Below are 17235 nucleotides of genomic sequence, written 5' to 3'. Positions count from 1 at the left end.
ACACACACACACACACACACACACACACACACACACACACACACACACACATACACACATGGGCAGGCACGCACGCACGTATAAGAGAGAGAGAGAGAGAGAGAGAGAGAGAGAGAGAGAGAGAGAGAGAGAGAGAGAGAGAGAGGGCCAATATTAATCGGTGAAGCGTCCTGTAGCGATATCCGTGTTTTTAAATAAGGTTGCAATATGGCGGCTTTTTTCTTACTGATCCCTGTTCTCCTCTGCTCAATTATTCATGGATATGAATCAATTTTGTGTTAGAGTTTGATGGATCGGTATCTCCCATCGGTTAACTAAGACGGCCAAGGGGAACCCGATTTCCCTCCGAGATTGCTGTCAGACGAGCCTAATGGCCGATTGACGCCTTCAAGTATTGAGCTGAAGAAGAGAAGACGTCCTTTAATACGCCGGCCAAAAGCAACTGAACGGGAGGAAGGCAGGGAGGAATCGGATGGCTATAGAAAGGGCAGGTTGGTTTTTCGAAAGACTGATAGATATAGATACTCATAAAAGAGGGGAGTAAAAATGTTTAAACCATTTTTTTCATCGAATTATTGCTGTGCAATTACACCGGTGCTAGTGATCTCCATCGACGTTTCTGGAAGCGAAAAACCACCCGAAACGCTTTCAGTAAAATATTGTGTAAAAATAATAGTTATAAAGAGAGCATCTAAGAGTCCTGTTTTGAAAATTGGTTCACCACTGTTTAGCCGCCAACAATATCTCCTTACAAAAGCAAGGGCCGCTCTCTTTGAGAAGAAGTGGTGTATTGTGTTATCAGATCTTTATCTGATCTTCCTGAAACACACCCATCATCCCATCCTCTCCTGTGCTTCCTGTGACTGTGCACGCACAGGATCATTTCATTTGCCTGTGTCTAAAGGATTGCACATGAACCGCATTGATCGGCCATCTTGGGCCTTTGTTTTGATTATGGTGAGTCACTGATGCTGAATCACCACTACTCTTCCTTCGGTGGCAGGGAGGCCCGAGCCATCGCCTCAAGGACTCTGTATCCACCATCTTCGTCTTTTTCTTCTTCCTCTTTCACTCCTCTCCTCTTCTTCCTCTCATTGTCATCTTCTTCTTCGTGTTCTTCTCCATCTCTCCTCCTCCTCCTCCTCCACCTCCTCCTGGTGTTGTCATCTTCTGGTTGCTCCTCCTCCACTTGCTCCTCCTTTTGTTGCCATCGTCCTCTTCCTTCTCCTGCTGCTCCTGGGTGCTTTTCAATAAAGAGAAAGCCCTTGGCCTCCTCGACCCTTACATCAGCACTTTTTGCAGTTGTTGTTTCGGTGGCTGCTTCTGTCGCCACAGCAGAATAGGAAGGCCAGCCAGCCAGGCAGGGAGGCAGGCAGAGCGAGGGACTGTGGACATGTCCTGAAAGCTAGCCTTGCTTGCACTAAGCTCAACACTCACTACCATACTGGTAAGTGATTGCTAAAATGAGTTGTGAGGATTACGGGAGCATTTGTGAAAGGCTCAAACTCTCAGTAGTCTCAGAGTCTGAAGGTCTTTTGTCATTTTACCTTGAAAACCACATTGTACTGTATGCGGAAAATAAAACAGCACACGCAATTATGTGAGTTTTTTATGTTTAAAAAAGAAAAAGAAAATGTTTGGAGGTCTGCTGTGACCTTTTTTTCCCCTTCCTTTTTGAACATTTGAGTAATGCTGTAAATGTCTGTCCAGTGGTGGCATGGAGGATAAGTGATAGCCTAACGCTGACCAGAAGGAAGCAACAGCCCCAAAATGTTGCCACGTGTCCTGATTTTACCTGGCAGTCCCAGTCCTTAATGGTCAATTGCAGGGAAAAATATATTTTCCCTGAACATTTAATGTTCACTATTTTTGCTGGACGACACACTGTTGCTTACAAGCAAAGGGGTCGGTTGGATTCGAAATGTCCAGGCTTTTTGTCAGGAGGTGGTAACCGTAATTCCTCCTTTCGTTCCTCCTTCATTTGCACAGCACCTCAATCACTTACACCCTCTCTTCCTCCCTCCTTCTCTCCCCACCTCCCTAACGCTTTCTCCACCTCCCTCTACCACCCTCTCTTTCTCCCTACCTCCCTCCCTACCTTCCGCTCTCCTTACCGTCCTATCTCACTTTCTCAGCACATCACTGACTTACTCCCTCTCTCCCTCCCTCACTTATTCAGCACCGCCCTCCCTATTTCCTTCTCTCTCCCTCTCTCTCTCCCTCCCCCCTACCGCCCTCCCTCACTACCACCCCCTCTCTCTCCCTTACTTTCTCAGCATCTCATTGACTTTCACTCTCTATCCCTCCCTCCATTTCTCCCTGGCTCCCTCACCTACTCTCTACCGCACATTCATTCACTCATGGACCTTATGGCTGTTTACTTCATTGCAGTTCTCTGACTTTTAGGCATCAGAGTAATCAGGAGTTGTCAGCGGAGGCGCCTCTCGCTCCGGAACCATCTGTCACTGGGATCTGATGAATGATCCGTCGCTGGCATCCAAAATGAAAAGGGGGAATGAGAAGGCAAACCCCCTGGACTCGACTCAGCCCAAAATGCAGTGCAGAAGAACCACTCATGATGAGGAGTGACTGCCGTCTGTAGCTGTTAGCTAACATTAGTAGTAGCTGACTCAGGCTGTAGTCTGTTTAGAGTTGCCACCTCTGTCTGGCAAAAAAAACCTGTCAGACAAAAAAATCATCACACTCAATAGGGCTTGTAAGAAAATACATCCTTCATTCAGAGTCCAGGGAAAATCTATTTTCCCCCATAGACCATTAGAAACTGAGGCAATCAGGGAAAGCCAGGAAAACCACCAAGTCTGTTAGCTAAAATGGCTAACTCCAACTGGTGTCAGGAGATTTTAGTTTAGTTTTTAAACCTGAAATTAAGGCACTGCTGTGAGAGTTTTTCCTTATAGTGACATTCTTGAGAACCTTTAGAAAGAACCTTTTCCAATCATCTAGTTGCCAGTTGGTGAAGGGCCTACCATACTTCCACCTATGGGGAAATTGAGTTGTTGTATAACAGGTACCTACAGCAGCATACGCTCCTGTACTCCCAATATTGTCACAATGCCTTTTCGAGAAGCAAGAGCAGCATTACTTTCAACAGACTGTCATTTTTATTCACTGCTCTGTGATGTGGGTCTTATTGAGTTTGACTTTGTCCTAACAGGGCCTGCCATTGTGCCCTGTGCTTTGTTGTGCTGTGTGCCTTTTGTTGTTGACTCTTGATTTGAAGAACGGGAGGAGAGAGGGTGGTGGAGGGAGAGGGGGGGGCACAACAAAAACAAACTTGTGTTGTGATTGAGGTCTGCTATCATATTGAGGGAGGGGAATAACCTCAAGTGCAATTGTAATACCCACACAGTTGTTCAGAAGTGTGCGTGGAATGCGAAGTGTAACACACACACACACACACACACACACACACACACACACACACACACACACACACACACACACACACACACACACACACACACACACACACACACACACACACACACACACACACACACACACACACACACACACACACACACACACACACACACACACACTCAGGAGTATATATTTTCTCATCTTGAGATCTGCTCAGAAGTGGAATGAGAGAATGAGAGTGTGCGCACGCACACACGCATGCACGCATGCACGCACGCACGCACGCACGCACGCACACACACACACACACACTATATCTGTGTCTTTTTCCATCTCGAGATTTGTTTGGCTTCTGCCTCACATCCCTCTGTAAATAGTCTATTTTTTGTACTTGTGAAATAAAAATGTGTGTGTGTATGTGCGTGCCATTTTTTGTATATACCTGTGAAATAGAGTAAGTGTGTGTGCGTACAGGAGTGTGTGTTCATGTGTGTACATCTATGTGTGTGCCTGACACATAAAAGGGGAGCCATTTTGTCTACTCATGGCACTCGGTGCTTGGGCACAGCAAGTCACGGCAGAGCTATGCTCTCATTGATTGATTAATGGCAGAGCAGATATGGAAATTAATGGGCACTGAGGCAGCACGTACACTGGCTCTTTATCTATCTCACCACTGAGTGAGACGGGAGTATCAGATTTGTGTGCGAAGACCACTGGGGTACAATCTGATACTTCATATCTTCTGATGTCCTGATGTCTGCACAAAAATGTCCCGTGACACAAAGTGACAGCTGAAGTTTTTACAAAAAATGAGAGAGGGAGACAGAGAGACAGAGAGAGACAGAGACATTCAGTCAGACAGATAAAGTTTAGTGAGAGAAGATGGGAGACAACAGACAAAAAGGAAGAAAGAAATTCACTCGACAGAAGAGAACACACCCTCATGTCGTCGACACATTGCACCAGCTTTCTTGATCTTTCAGAAAGTGAATTTCAAAGTGGGACACACTGCAGTAATTCTGTATGGCCGGGAATGGCAGATTGTCACCAGGGCACATTGCTTTTGCTGTTTGGATATTGAATATTCCTGCCAGTGGTGACACGTCCCATTCAAGTGACTTCATTCCTTCCCGTCTTTGCTTTTGTCACCAAGAGGCAGAGAAAGCAGCAGTTAGCCAAGCTGAGCCGAGTGGTGACAGAGGAGGGCAGGGGCTAACCGAGCGGCAGAGAATGGCTGCAAGTACTATAGTACTCTTACCGTCTCTGTCACTCTTGTTGTCTCTCATTTATCTACATACAGTATCTCTTCAGTTCTCTCTCTCTCTCTCTCTCTCTCTCTCTCTCTCTCTCTCTCTCTCTCTCTCTCTCGGCATGTAATGCTCTCCTTTAATCACTGGCTTCCTCTTGTTTCTCCTACTGCCTCCTCCTCTCTGTCTCAACTCTCTCTCTCTCTTCTCTCTCTCATTCTGTCTATCTCTCTCTCTCGTTCTATTTATCTTTCTCTCTCTCTCTCTCTCTCTCTCTCTCTCTCTCTCTCTCTCACTCTGTCTCTCTGCCTATCCATTTATCTATCTACTCTCAGTCATCTGTGCTGTGCCTGTCACACCGCCCCTCTCTCTTTCTCTCTCTTCCCCCCCACCTCCCTCACCCTCCCGCCTTTGCTGTCTACTTACAGCCGTGCTTCTAGAATTTATGCCAGAGAGCGATAGGACGCAAATTGCACTAGACGTCGGCCTGAGTGTTTGTTTTGAAGCCAGCATGAGGCGTTTGGAGCTAGAGTGCTAACGCACGCGTTCATAGCTAATCTACTTGATTCCATCAAGACCATGAAACAGAAGAGGCGGCACACAGTGGCAGACACACACACACACACACACACACACACACACACTCATAGGCATGCAAATACGCACACACTCATACGCATGTGCGCGCACACACACACACGGGGCGACTGATATTTTCCCACACACAAGCACGTGCTTAGCATGACTCAGTGTGTTATATGGCTTCTCTCAGACTTGCACACAGAAGCTATTTCAGCCGAATTCTCGACATGTCTAAAAGCCTCACATCAGTTAGTACCGCAATGCTTAAATTTCTCAGAAATGCAGAGGTTTTATACAAACTCATGAAAGTGCCATTGGCTTTTTTCTGTTGGCTAATGGAGTATCTTGCATTTGATGTCATGTTTTCAGCTTGTAAACATGCAAATTGTGAACAGCCAGACTGGGCAGTTGCAGTATACATATCTTAGCACTACGAACAGTGAGAGTCAGAGGCAGAAACACTTTCATGAACAGGACTCTTTCAGTTTCAATGTATTATTTTTCAGCCCTTACAGAAACAGCATTTACGAAACCTTTTAAAGCAAATGTGATTGCTACTCAGGTCACTTCCTTCAAGTGACTTAAAAATGATCACAAATTTAGATTGTTTTTTTATTTTGTCCTGTCAAGGTCTGTCGAAGTTTTGCAACATTTTGTCTTTCTCTTTTCTTTTGTTATCTTCTTCAGACAAGCTGTTCCAGAACCACTATGCATAGACATGGTCACTATGACTTAGACAAGATTTCAAAGATGATCACAATAACAAATAGTTTTTTTTAAGACTTTCAACCTTTTTGTTGGTGCTGTGTCATTGTACTTCCAACATTATTTTTTGAAAACATTTTCTTTCCCTCCTCTCCCTCCATGTCTTCCTCAGTCGACCCATTCCTGAACCAGTGTATTATTATGTATTACTACTCAAGTGACTCAAAGATGATCACAAATTTAAAATGTTTTTATGGGGGGGCGCTGTGGCGCAGCGCGCTAAGCCCCCCACATTTGGGCTTGCATGCCCACCCTCGGGGACCCCGGTTCGAGTCCGGCCGGGGTCATTTCCCGATCCTCCCCTGTCTCTCTGCCCCATTCGCTTCCTGTCACCATCTTCAACTGTCCTGTCAAATAAAGGCATAAAAGCCCATAAAAAATATATATAAAAAAAAAAAAAATGTTTTTATGAGCTGGACCGTTCCAGAACCACTATACACGTTCACAAATATTAGTCTTTTCACCATTGCTCTTTCTCCGTTTTTTAACATGTTCTCTTCTTTCCTCTCCTTCTCTCTGTGCCCTCCCTAGACGGGCTGTTCCAGAACCACTCCCGCCTGCGGACGCCGCCCGTGCCGGGCCTGTCACACTCCCACTCGCCCAACCAGCAGCACCACCATGGCACCAGCTCCGCCAACTCGCTGAACAGGGAGCGCGACGCCTACGGCACGCCGCGCAGCAACCCCAGCCCCGCGCCCACCGACAACAGCAGCTCCGCAGCTCCAGAGGGCCCGCCCAGTGTCCAGGACTCCGGCAGCACGGCACAGGACAACTGGCTGCTCAACAGCAACATTCCCCTGGAGACCAGGTGAGCACGGGCTGGGCGGGACAAGATGGGCTGGAACAGATGGGTTTTACTTTGTACCTGTGTGCTTGTCATATGAAGTTAGATTTGGTTCAGTTTGGTTTTTTGTGTGTGTGTGAGTGGGGGGTCTTCTTGTTAAACTTTTTTGTTTTGCTTCAATGTTGCGTTCTGGCTTTGGGTTTGGATTTACATGTTTGTGCCAGGTATGCCCTGTTGTTTTTTTTCTTTATTTTGGGGAAGCGTCTTGTAAAGCATTTCTTTAGACTTTGCTATATTTCCATTTTTTGAATTTTGGGCTCATTTTATGCCAGGCATGCACACATTTTTGTTTTGTTTTGTTTCCGGGGACTTTTTTTGTAAACCTTTTTGAGTTTTTGTTGTGCTAAAGATGCTCATGTTGGCTTTCTCCCTCCCATTTTGAAAAGCTCATTTTATGTGCCAGGTGTTTTGCCCTCTTATCCTTGTGTGTGTGTCTTGTACACGTACAGCTCAGATAGCGCTTCTGCAGACACTTTGGCCTTGGCATCTGCAGGCTACATGAGTGGCAAGAAGGAGTTAGGTTTTCACTGTTTTCGACTTCCTTCCAAAATGCAGAGTAGGGGTGGGATGGCGAGAGAGAGAGAGAGAGAGAGAGAGAGAGAGAGAGAGAGAGAGAGAGAGAGAGAGAGAGAGTACTTTACTTCATACCGAGGGCAAAAGTACTGGCGTTAAGTTTCTCCTGTGGGCCCCGAGAGCTGATCTGCTCTGCGTAAACCTCTCTGGCTCTGCTGCTGACAGCTCCCAGGTGCCGGAGGTGTTTAGAGTATGTTTCGCCTGCCTGTAGAGGATAAGTGTAGAGGACGGCTCAACACGCACGCCATCAACACGCGCTTTTGGAACATGAACCCCAACCCGCCACAGACAGAGAGAGAAAGAAAGAGAGAGAGAGAGAGAGAGAGAGAGAGAAGGATGAGGAGAGAGACTGATGGAGAGGGAGAGGGAGTGAGGGAGAGATGAGAGGGGAAGAGAGAGACAGAGGGACAGAGAGAGACTGAGGGTAGGATGAGAGGAATGAAGAGAAAGAGTAAGGGAGAGAGAGTGAGGGAAGGATGGAGGGAGAAGGGAGAGAAGGATTGTTTTCAGGCTCATCTGTAGAGTCTGTGATTTTGACAACGTGGGTGGCCTTAGGGGTTAGATTTCGTTCTGTTTTTTTTTCTCGCTTTTCATTCCTGAGAGACTGCAGTCGATTCGGCATTACAGAGCTGTTTTCATCTCTCTCTCTCACGCACACACACACACACACACACACACACACACACACACACACACACACACACACACACACACACACACACACACACACACACACACATAAACACACACACACACACACCTTCTAAAGGACCAGCCCACGCTTGCTAGCTAGCCCTTCTCCCCCACTTGCCTCTCATCTTCCTCCTCATCCTCCTCCACCATCTCGTTTGCCTCCCTATCTTCCTTGACATCCTCCACTTCGTCCTCCTCCCCCGTGCCCCCCAAGGCCTTCTTTTCCTGAGCCTTTATTTATTCCCCATCAATCTGAGCTGTTCAATTTGCCGGTGTTGCGCCTTGGCAGTCCGAGGCCCTTCGTGTGAAGGGTATCAGTCAAGTGTTGTTCTAGCTGCCGGCAGGCCTTGCGTCGCATCGCATTGCATTGTACTTCGTGAGGCTCGGGGAAATCAGCGATGTCAAAACCCTGCGGGGGAAAGAAGGCGGCTAAAGTCTTAACACTAATAACGCTGGACTGCCGACATTTTTTGCCAATGCTTTGCTGCAGAGAACATATTTCTCTCCAAGTTTAAAAAAAAATGTTAAGATGGGTTCATATTATGCTATGAATCTCAGCACTCAAACACGGTTCTTATCATATTGAAAACTAGCGTTCATGCACTCTGCCTTGTGCCAGAGAGTTATAATAGATGTACATCATAGGGGACATACATAATATAAGACATATGCTGTATGTAAGACATACATTGTGAATCGTTGCAATAGATGACATAAATAGTCGATACATTTTAAAAGTCTGACTTTATCAAAGTTTCTTTTACAAGAGTTAGGGAGCCTATTAGTTAGAAGTTCTTTGTCTCAGTCCTAACCAGACGAGGGAGGATTTGGAGGAAGCCCAGCAGATTGTCGAGACAGTCGAAGTCTGTCTGTCTGGTTCCTCGGCGCAACCAGCATTGTTTGACAGCCCGGGCCATTCAACAGGAAAATGAATGTTAATTTCAGTTTTGGGGGAGGATTGCACAGTCGCATAATGACTGATTAAACATTGCGTAACCCATCCACAACCACCACCCCCCCTCCTTCCCCCACCATTCCGACTTCGAAGTTAATCTCCCTCAGGTATTCCCAGTGGAGGAGCAAAACAGATGGAGGTGTGGAGAGAATTTAAAGCAGCAGACGAGTGAGCGAGCGAGTGAGCGAGAAAGTCCAAACCGAACCTCTGTATAATATAAATCAGTACTGTCTACCCACACTTCCCCATCCACCAAAAATGAGAGAGAGGGAAGAGAGAGAAAGAGAGAGAGAGATAGAGAGAGAGAGAGAGAGAGAGAGAGAGAGAGAGAGAGAGAGAGAGAGAGAGAGAGAGAGAGGGAGAGAGAGAGAGAGAGAGACAGAGACAGAGACAGAGACAGAGACATAGACAGACGAAGAGAGAGGAGAGGGAGAGGGCGGCAGCACATCTATTATTTCAATTCTTCTGACAAAATTGGAGCCATTTGGAACCTCCACCGGGGCGCTGACACCTGGCCTGTCATTTGGGCGGTTAATAGCCTTATAATGGCCCATTCCTCCCTGTGAGCGAGCAGCCCACCGAGTGGGATGGAGAGCACAGCTGAGCGGAGCTTAGCGGCAAACATTTTGCGGGAAGTGTGTGTGGGTCCTGTCATAGCACTTAATTAGGCCAAACAACACACTAGTAGCAGTAGATAGGCAGACTAGCTCTCTGACAGTTTGTTTTAGTACTTTTACTTTTTGCATGTCTTTTGCGTTCGTACATTATTTGCTGTCTTTATTGCAGATAGAGATATAAAGTAAGTGGGAGAGAGAGAAATGGGAAAGGGTTTGGAAATGACTCAAGCCGGATTCAAACCTGACTACCCATGGGCATTTTTCACATCTGTTGGACACTTTGGTTTTATGGGATTTTGTGGACCTTTATTGCAGATAGAGAAAGTAAAGAGAGATGAGTTAGTAGGAGAGAGAAATGTGGTGGGACTGTGAAATGACCCAGGCAGGATTCGAACCTGGCTCCCCATGGGCAAGTTGCCCGTCATGGTATGTGGTGCATTACTGTAGTTCAATGCACGACAGCACCTAGTTAGTCCTCTTGTTACTCTTCAATGTAGAGTATGTGTACATGCTATTCTCCATGTTTTCCTCTCTGTGTCTGTCCTCTTAGACCGAATCCCATTTCACCCCTCAGCCCAACGCCTTTCCCCTTCCCCTCCGTTTTGCACATTCACGTGAAGGGCTAGGGCCGGCCCAATTCCCATTCAGACAGAGGAGAAGTGGTAAGGGGAAGGGCTTTCTACCCCTTCAAACGAACACTTCAAACGGAGGGGCACGACCGATTTCCCAGAATGCATTGCGAATGCCCTTAAAAATTGGCAGCATCCACAAATGCACACAAATATATATGTTATCATTATTCCATTGTACTAAGTTAAACATTGTCCCAATGTGTAATGGTCATTTTCTACATGAAATGCACGTGAAACATGCAGGTTTTAAAAAAAAAAGCTTTTTAAACTTTTTTAAATTTTTGCGCGAGTAATTGCAAGCAATATCATCCGTTTAACCATAGAGATGCTGTTTTTTGCATGCAATGGGTGTCAGTCTGTGATTGTTGAAGGGCTCTCTCAATTCGTAAGGATTGCGTTTCAAGCCCTACCTCTTACTGCTCCGTTTGAAGGGAAGAGGGGCAAGGGGAAGGCGTAGGGGTAGGGGTAGAAATTAGAAATGGGATTCGGCCTTACTGTATATGTTTGTTAGTCCCCTTTTGTGCCTCCTAGTCTCTAGTCATGCTATCTGTTTGGGTTGATTTTGAAGGTTTCAATGCTTTCCAGCCCCCGACCTTCCCTCACAGCCATTTTATTGTTGTTGTGTGTCCGTGTCTGTGTTTGCTTGTCAGACAGACAGACAAACAGACACCATGCTGGTTCTCCACACTCTTGTATTTTTGAAACAGCGTGTAATGGGAACAGAAGGGAGAAGATGCTGTTTTTCTCTCTCCTTGTTGAATTCACATCGTTTTAGCCTGTGTCGTGTTTACAAAGATGATGGTCCATGCCCCCCCGTATCTCTCAGACTGCATTATATGTTAGTCTTCCCCCAGGGAGATATACTTTATAAGGGATGTGGAAGGTTCGGGCGGTGGGGGTGGCTAGGAATTGGGCTTTGGGGGGTGGTAGGGTACAGTGACTGCTGGGTGCTGCCACACTATTAAATCTTGTGCACAAAATGGCATGCAAAAGTTGGTGGAGGAGACAGGCCTCTGCATATTTATATGCAGCAATATGCTTCAGGATATTTATGCCTTCCATCACAAGCCGAAACCATAAAGCAGGATTCATGTACTGTATATACCACTCCACTGCAGCCTTTAGCGGGGTTTTATCGCTAAAGGGAGGGAATATATTTTAAATTGTGTTTTGTTTATTTATTTTTCATCTTTGCTGTCATGTTCCTACAAGTGTAAGAAGTAGCGCCTCATAGTATGTTATTGCTGTGTTCTCTTATATAGCAAAAGCTTAACTAAACTGACTGTACTATCTGTAAGTATTAAAAAACAAACAAGCAAACATCCAACCAACCAATCAAATCCATTGTTTTTGTCCAACCATCCAATCCCTGAAGGAGCCAGAATACTCTAATGTTTATCAGAGAAGAGCAAGACGCATGCAGAGATGGGCAGGGCTCTTACGGTACCAGTACCAGGTAGGGAGGTCCGACCACAGCGGGCCAGCAGTTACAAGAGGAGGTTTCCTCCATTTTGTCACTGAACTTTTTATTACTATTACTCTTACTATTATTGGTTTCTATACGACTGTTTTCCACTTCCACTTCCTTTCTATCTCTCTTTGTCACTATGCCTTTTTCTTTTTGGGTGCCGTCACCCAAAATGATGTATCTCTTTTCCGTTTCATTACTGCGTGTGTGCGTGTGTGTAGTAAGTCAACGTCTGTGTGTGTGTGTGTGTGTGTGTGTGTGTGTGTGTGTGTGTGTGTGTGTGTGTGTGTGTGTGTGTGTGTGTGTGTGTGTGTGTGCTATGTTTTGTGACATCTCTCCTTCTCTGGTGGTAGAAGTGGGGTGTTTTTCTTTGTTTTGTGTTTTCATTTCTTGACTGCGTACTGTACTGTACATCTCTGTCCAAGCCCCATTCCTCCTCCTCCTCCTCCTCCCTTCCATACGCATGACTCACTCAAGGCTCCACCATCTTCCATTTCTCCATCTGTATGTAGAAACATTGCAAAGCAGACATTCCTTGAGACTTTGCAGGACAACTTGATTGAGATGGACATTCTGGCGACGGCACGCCGAGAAGGTGCTTACAGTGATGGGTACGTCTCATGTCCGCCCCACCACACCCTCCTAGCTACGACCCCTCTACGACCCAATCCTACCGACAACCCCTCCTGCCCCACCTCCTACTCGGCCCGAAGAAGGCCCATCGAAAACCCTCAATCTACCTCCTAGACCCTCAACCCGCCCCACCCCATCCCTAATGCCACTTCTTGTTGTGCATTTCCACTCAAGCTCTGCTTTGCCATGCTGCATGCCCGCCTTTGTAGTCTTCTCGTCATGTCACGGTTTACATGTCTCACATGTTTTGTTGTGGGTTTTTTGCCTCTTAGCTCCGCCTATAGTACTCGTAAGCTCACTACCACCACCACCACCACCACTGCCACCACTGACATACTGTGTATGGTCTCTGCTGCTGATCTTATAACGTCTACTAAAACTTTTCACTTTTCTCTATCTATCTGTCTGTCTGTCTGAGTGTCTGTCTGCACTCCTCTCCACACCCCCACCCCATGCACAGTAATGCTGCCTTAATGAGATTTAGTACTTGCTGTGACACCAATCTATTGTGGCAGTAAGGGGTGTCTGCGCTGTCGGGCCCTGAAGGTAACACGTCACCACTCCAGAAGGTGACAGAAAAACATGTTTTTTTTTAGATAATAAAACTGTCGAATGACGTCTTTGCCCGCCTCAGGAGGACCACATGGGCCCAGCAGGCCAATTGTAATTGTCATTATTTATGTGTTTATTTGTTTCAATTTGAGACCTGTCTAGCCCTTCAAGGGTGAATTGGTCCTGCGCTTGACGCTGACACACGTTTGCTGTAAATATTCGCCTGTTCCTGTGCATCTAACAGCATGCACAGACTCAAATTATCAGGGATCTGCTGTGGTCACTCGGGCTGTAAATTAAATCTGATATTGATTCACGGCTGTGATAGTGCCAACCCACCATGCTGGAGACCTGTTTTCTGGTAGCCAGCAGAAATGGGGGAAAAGGGGTGTCTACGGCAACAACTTTATTTCTTTATTTTTTCGCCCTTCAAAATAGTGCTTCGAGGCAGCATTACTGAACGGTGTATGGGGCTGTGCACTCTGTATTACAAATGAGAAAGAAGACACAGTCCTTGTGCACTCACTTGCTCAGGCAGAAACACACAGACATGCACAGATACACACACACAAATACACACACATACATTCAGTATGTACTATACACTATACAAATATACAACATATATAGGTTAAATAAAAAAGTAAGAGCTCGGAGATAGCCCTCCCACCATCTCTCTCTCTCTCTCTCTCTCTCTCTCTCTCTCTCTCTCTCTCTCTCTCTCTCTCTGTTTCTCTCCTCTCTCCTCCCATCCACAGGCACTTCCTCTTCAAGCCCGGTGGGACGTCGCCCATGTACTGCACGACCTCGCCGGGCTACCCGCTGACCTCCAGCACGGTGTACTCGCCCCCGCCGCGGCCCCTGCCCCGCAACACCTTCTCGCGGCCAGCCTTCAGCCTGAAGAAGCCCTACAAGCACTGCAACTGGAAATGTGCCGCCCTCAGTGCCATCCTCATCTCCGTCACCCTCGTCTTTCTGCTGGCCTACTTCATTGGTGAGCTCAAGTTCAATTCAAAGAGGCATCTTTGGAGATTTTTTGTTAATACTCGGCTGGAGAAGTTTTTATTCTGCAGGCTATGTGTCAAATCAATCCAAGTTTATTTTGCTTTTAGTTTTTTTCTCTTTTGTCTTTCTTTCTTTCTTTCTTTCTTTCTTTCTTTCTTTCTTTCTTTCTTTCTTTCTTTCTTTCTTTCTTTCTTTCTTTCTTTCTTTCCTCCTTCCTTTCTTTTTTATTTTCTGCCTTCCTTTCTCTCTTTCTTTCATTTTTTCTCTGCCATTTTACATCTCCATCATTTCTTTCCTTCTGTTTGTTTATTTTTATGTCAATGAGTGACATCTTTATTTCCATTAATTTGGCTGGCTGTGCTGTTGTGGTTTTCTGTCCTATTGTCCCCTTGCTTCTTTCTCCCTCTCCGTTTGTTGTCATCTCTTCCGCTGTCTGTTTTTCTATATCGTTTCACCTTTTCCCCTTCTCACTGTGTTGTTTTTTTCCTTGGTTTACTTCTCCTCATTTTAGAAAAAAACTCACGTTTGTTTTTGTCTCCTTCTGTTTCTCTCTTTATTTGGTCTGATTTAATCGCTGCTCTATTATTTTGCATTGCTTTTTGTCTTTCACCTTCACTCTTTCTCTTTGTTTTTGTTTTCGTCTACTTTCTCACTCTCATTCATCTTTATCTATGCGTCATTTGTGTCATTTCATAACTTCCTCTCACATGATCGCCATCTGTCTCATTTTTTGCTTTCGTTCACTTTTTCTGTCAGTAATTTTTTACTTTACTTTTCTCATTTTCTTATTCTTTATATCTCTCTGCCATTCCAACTCCCCTTTACCCCACCTCACCTTCTGTCTTTAATTCTCTATCCTACATTCTCTATTTTTTTCTTATTTTTAATCTACATCTGTCTCTCTTCCCTTTTCATTACTTCACATCTCTTCATCTCAGCTGTCTTTTTTTTCCTTCTCTCCCCGTCGCTCCACTTTGTCCTCCAGTGTGTCATTTGGCAGGGGTCAGCTCCGTGACGGGGTTCCTAATTGAAATGTGAATATATGATTTCATGCGTATGGAGGTGTGACTTATGCATGAAGGTGTTCAGATGAGGTCGTTCCAACTGTACGGTGCGGTGTGGTGCCGTGCCGTGCAAGAAGGCCTCCGAAAATGGACCTGTCCATCTGTGGTATAAGGAGCTGCTTTATGCAATTTGGCCTCCAGAAAAAAGACGTACGCAGTGGGAGATGGAAATTGATAGACCATATGCATGGTTACTGATTTCTGTGTTATATATATTTCATGTCTTAGTTTTGCTAATTGGTTCGTCACGTTATCCATAAGATGAGTATTGAATCCCAGGCAAATGAATTATATGGATTTAGTGGTTTTGTGGACTGTGTGGACTATGGCGAGATCTTTACTCCTGATATCACAATTGGCTGTGGATGTAATTACAGTCAGAAACCTTGTTAATTTATCGCTTGCAGCGAAGGAATACGATGTAGGAATGTGAAAGCATCTCCTGGAAATCAGATTATTCTCCCCACACTGTAGGTCTATCGCATGCAATGAACTTATCGCTGGTATGATTACGCCAGTGCCGTTGACAACATAATGTACTTGGGTTAAAATGTAAATGGATTCAACATTGAATTTCCCCCCTACGCTTCTGTGGAGCAAAGTATAAACCTGGCCGAAAGGAGGGAGAGAGAATGAGAGAAACGAGAGAACGGAAGACAGAGAGAGCACCGGTAGTCATTTATTTGCACTGATTTCTGGAAGACGCTGGCAGGTCTTCCTTTCGGCTGTGGTCTCTATTAGGGAGATAAATGGGTGGAGCAGGCTTTCGCAGGACTGCTGGAATAAATATGAATAGTAGCGGCATTAGAAATATGCATCTCTTCCCCCTCAGGCCTAACAATGATGGAAGCTGTAGTTCACAGCCAAGGCCGCTGACAGCGGGGGCCGCTTAAGCGGGGCCCGGAGAAAAGTCTCCTGAAAGGCCCTCCCACATAATACATACAATGCAAGAAGGACCCAATTCTGAACTCCCATTCTTCCTGGGCCTGGGACAACTGATCCCATTTTCACAACCTGTTGGCTTTCCTGGTCCGTGGCTAGGGAGCACTATAGTAATGAGAAGGATTCCACACTACACTATTTTAAATATAGGTTTGTGGCCTATTAGCCTCCTGAGGACACAACTATGTGAGTTACAGGTAAAATGGCAGGACTATGTTGTAATGAGTTATGCAAGTTGTACTGTATGACATGGGTAGGAATTTTATGCTGTTGCGTTACTGTTCATGTGGAATAGCGCCCTTGGTTTTGGTTTTGACTCCTTGGTTTGAGGTTTTGACTCCGGCTTTCAATCAATTTTTTTGTTTTTCAATCTGTTGTGATTAGTGGAAAGGCGGCCAACCGATTTTTAGAATGACAATACATTTAGCTTTTGACCAAAGCAATTTACAAGGAGGAAATTCAAGTAAGTACAGAGTAAGGGGTCAGCACAGAGTACAGCAGTTTAGGAACATTTTATTTATAGAGCACATTAAAAAACAGTATACAATAAAATTGTACAGTTGCAACACAGATTTGTCCAACTCATGGTAAAAGAAGATGAAGCATAAAACTAAAAGATGCATAAAAGTGTTAAAAAGCAATTTAGGTACATAAAATGTGTTAAAAGTAGTGGCTTAACACCAAGTATCCACCCACCTTAAAGCATATCAATCCATATGGAGGGTCGCCAGAATATTTCAGAAGCCAGAAGCGAAACAGTCTGGCCAACATCACAACACAAGCTGAGAAAGTCCTTGCACAAGGAACGCAGAATCTTTTAAAGCACCAAAAAAAAGAAATCCAGTTGCAGTTAAGTGCAATTTAACTCCTTGAAACAGCCTGACCTCGATAAGTGAGAATCTTCACAGACGATATGCACAGGAGCTAATAATGAAGACAATCTAACCCATAACTATGCTTAATCTCCTGGCACAACCAAAGCAATGGCAATAGGTTGCAATAGGGTGGAGATGCTGGCGGTCTAGTCTAGTCTTGCTCTAAATACCCCGGCCATGTTTGACCTCGCTGGGGGAGACTGATGGCCTACTAGAGCTTACGCCATGGCTTAATCACCTCATGTAATTACCTCCCCCCAAAAAAGAAATCAGACCACCTCCCCATGGCACCGGGAGTAAACACGTAGAGAGAGGGAGAGAGAGAGATAGAGAGAGAGAGAGAGAGAGAGAGAGAGAGAGAGAGAGAGAGAGAGAGAGAGAGAGAGAGAGAGAGAGAGAGA

The 17235-nt window shown here is 45.4% G+C and overlaps 1 protein-coding gene across 3 annotated transcripts in view; it reads left to right on the top strand.

The window, feature by feature from the left end:
* tenm4 (teneurin transmembrane protein 4) overlaps positions 1–17235 on the top strand; it is a 359210-nt gene that overhangs the window by 125347 nt on the left and 216628 nt on the right. For 2 of the 3 annotated variants that reach the window (XM_063204786.1, XM_063204784.1), the window contains 4 exons: positions 6513–6789; positions 11671–11751; positions 12276–12374; positions 13707–13942. In XM_063204786.1, coding sequence (XP_063060856.1) covers positions 6513–6789; positions 11671–11751; positions 12276–12374; positions 13707–13942 — 693 coding nt within the window. The remainder of the gene's footprint in view (positions 1–6512; positions 6790–11670; positions 11752–12275; positions 12375–13706; positions 13943–17235) is intronic. The other variant, XM_063204785.1, reaches the window with a different exon arrangement.

Source organism: Engraulis encrasicolus, chromosome 8, assembly GCF_034702125.1.
Source record: "Engraulis encrasicolus isolate BLACKSEA-1 chromosome 8, IST_EnEncr_1.0, whole genome shotgun sequence".
In the NCBI taxonomy this organism is placed as follows: domain Eukaryota; kingdom Metazoa; phylum Chordata; class Actinopteri; order Clupeiformes; family Engraulidae; genus Engraulis; species Engraulis encrasicolus.
The sequence above is the reverse complement of the archived record's forward strand: the minus strand, read 5'-3'. Positions and strand labels throughout refer to the sequence as shown.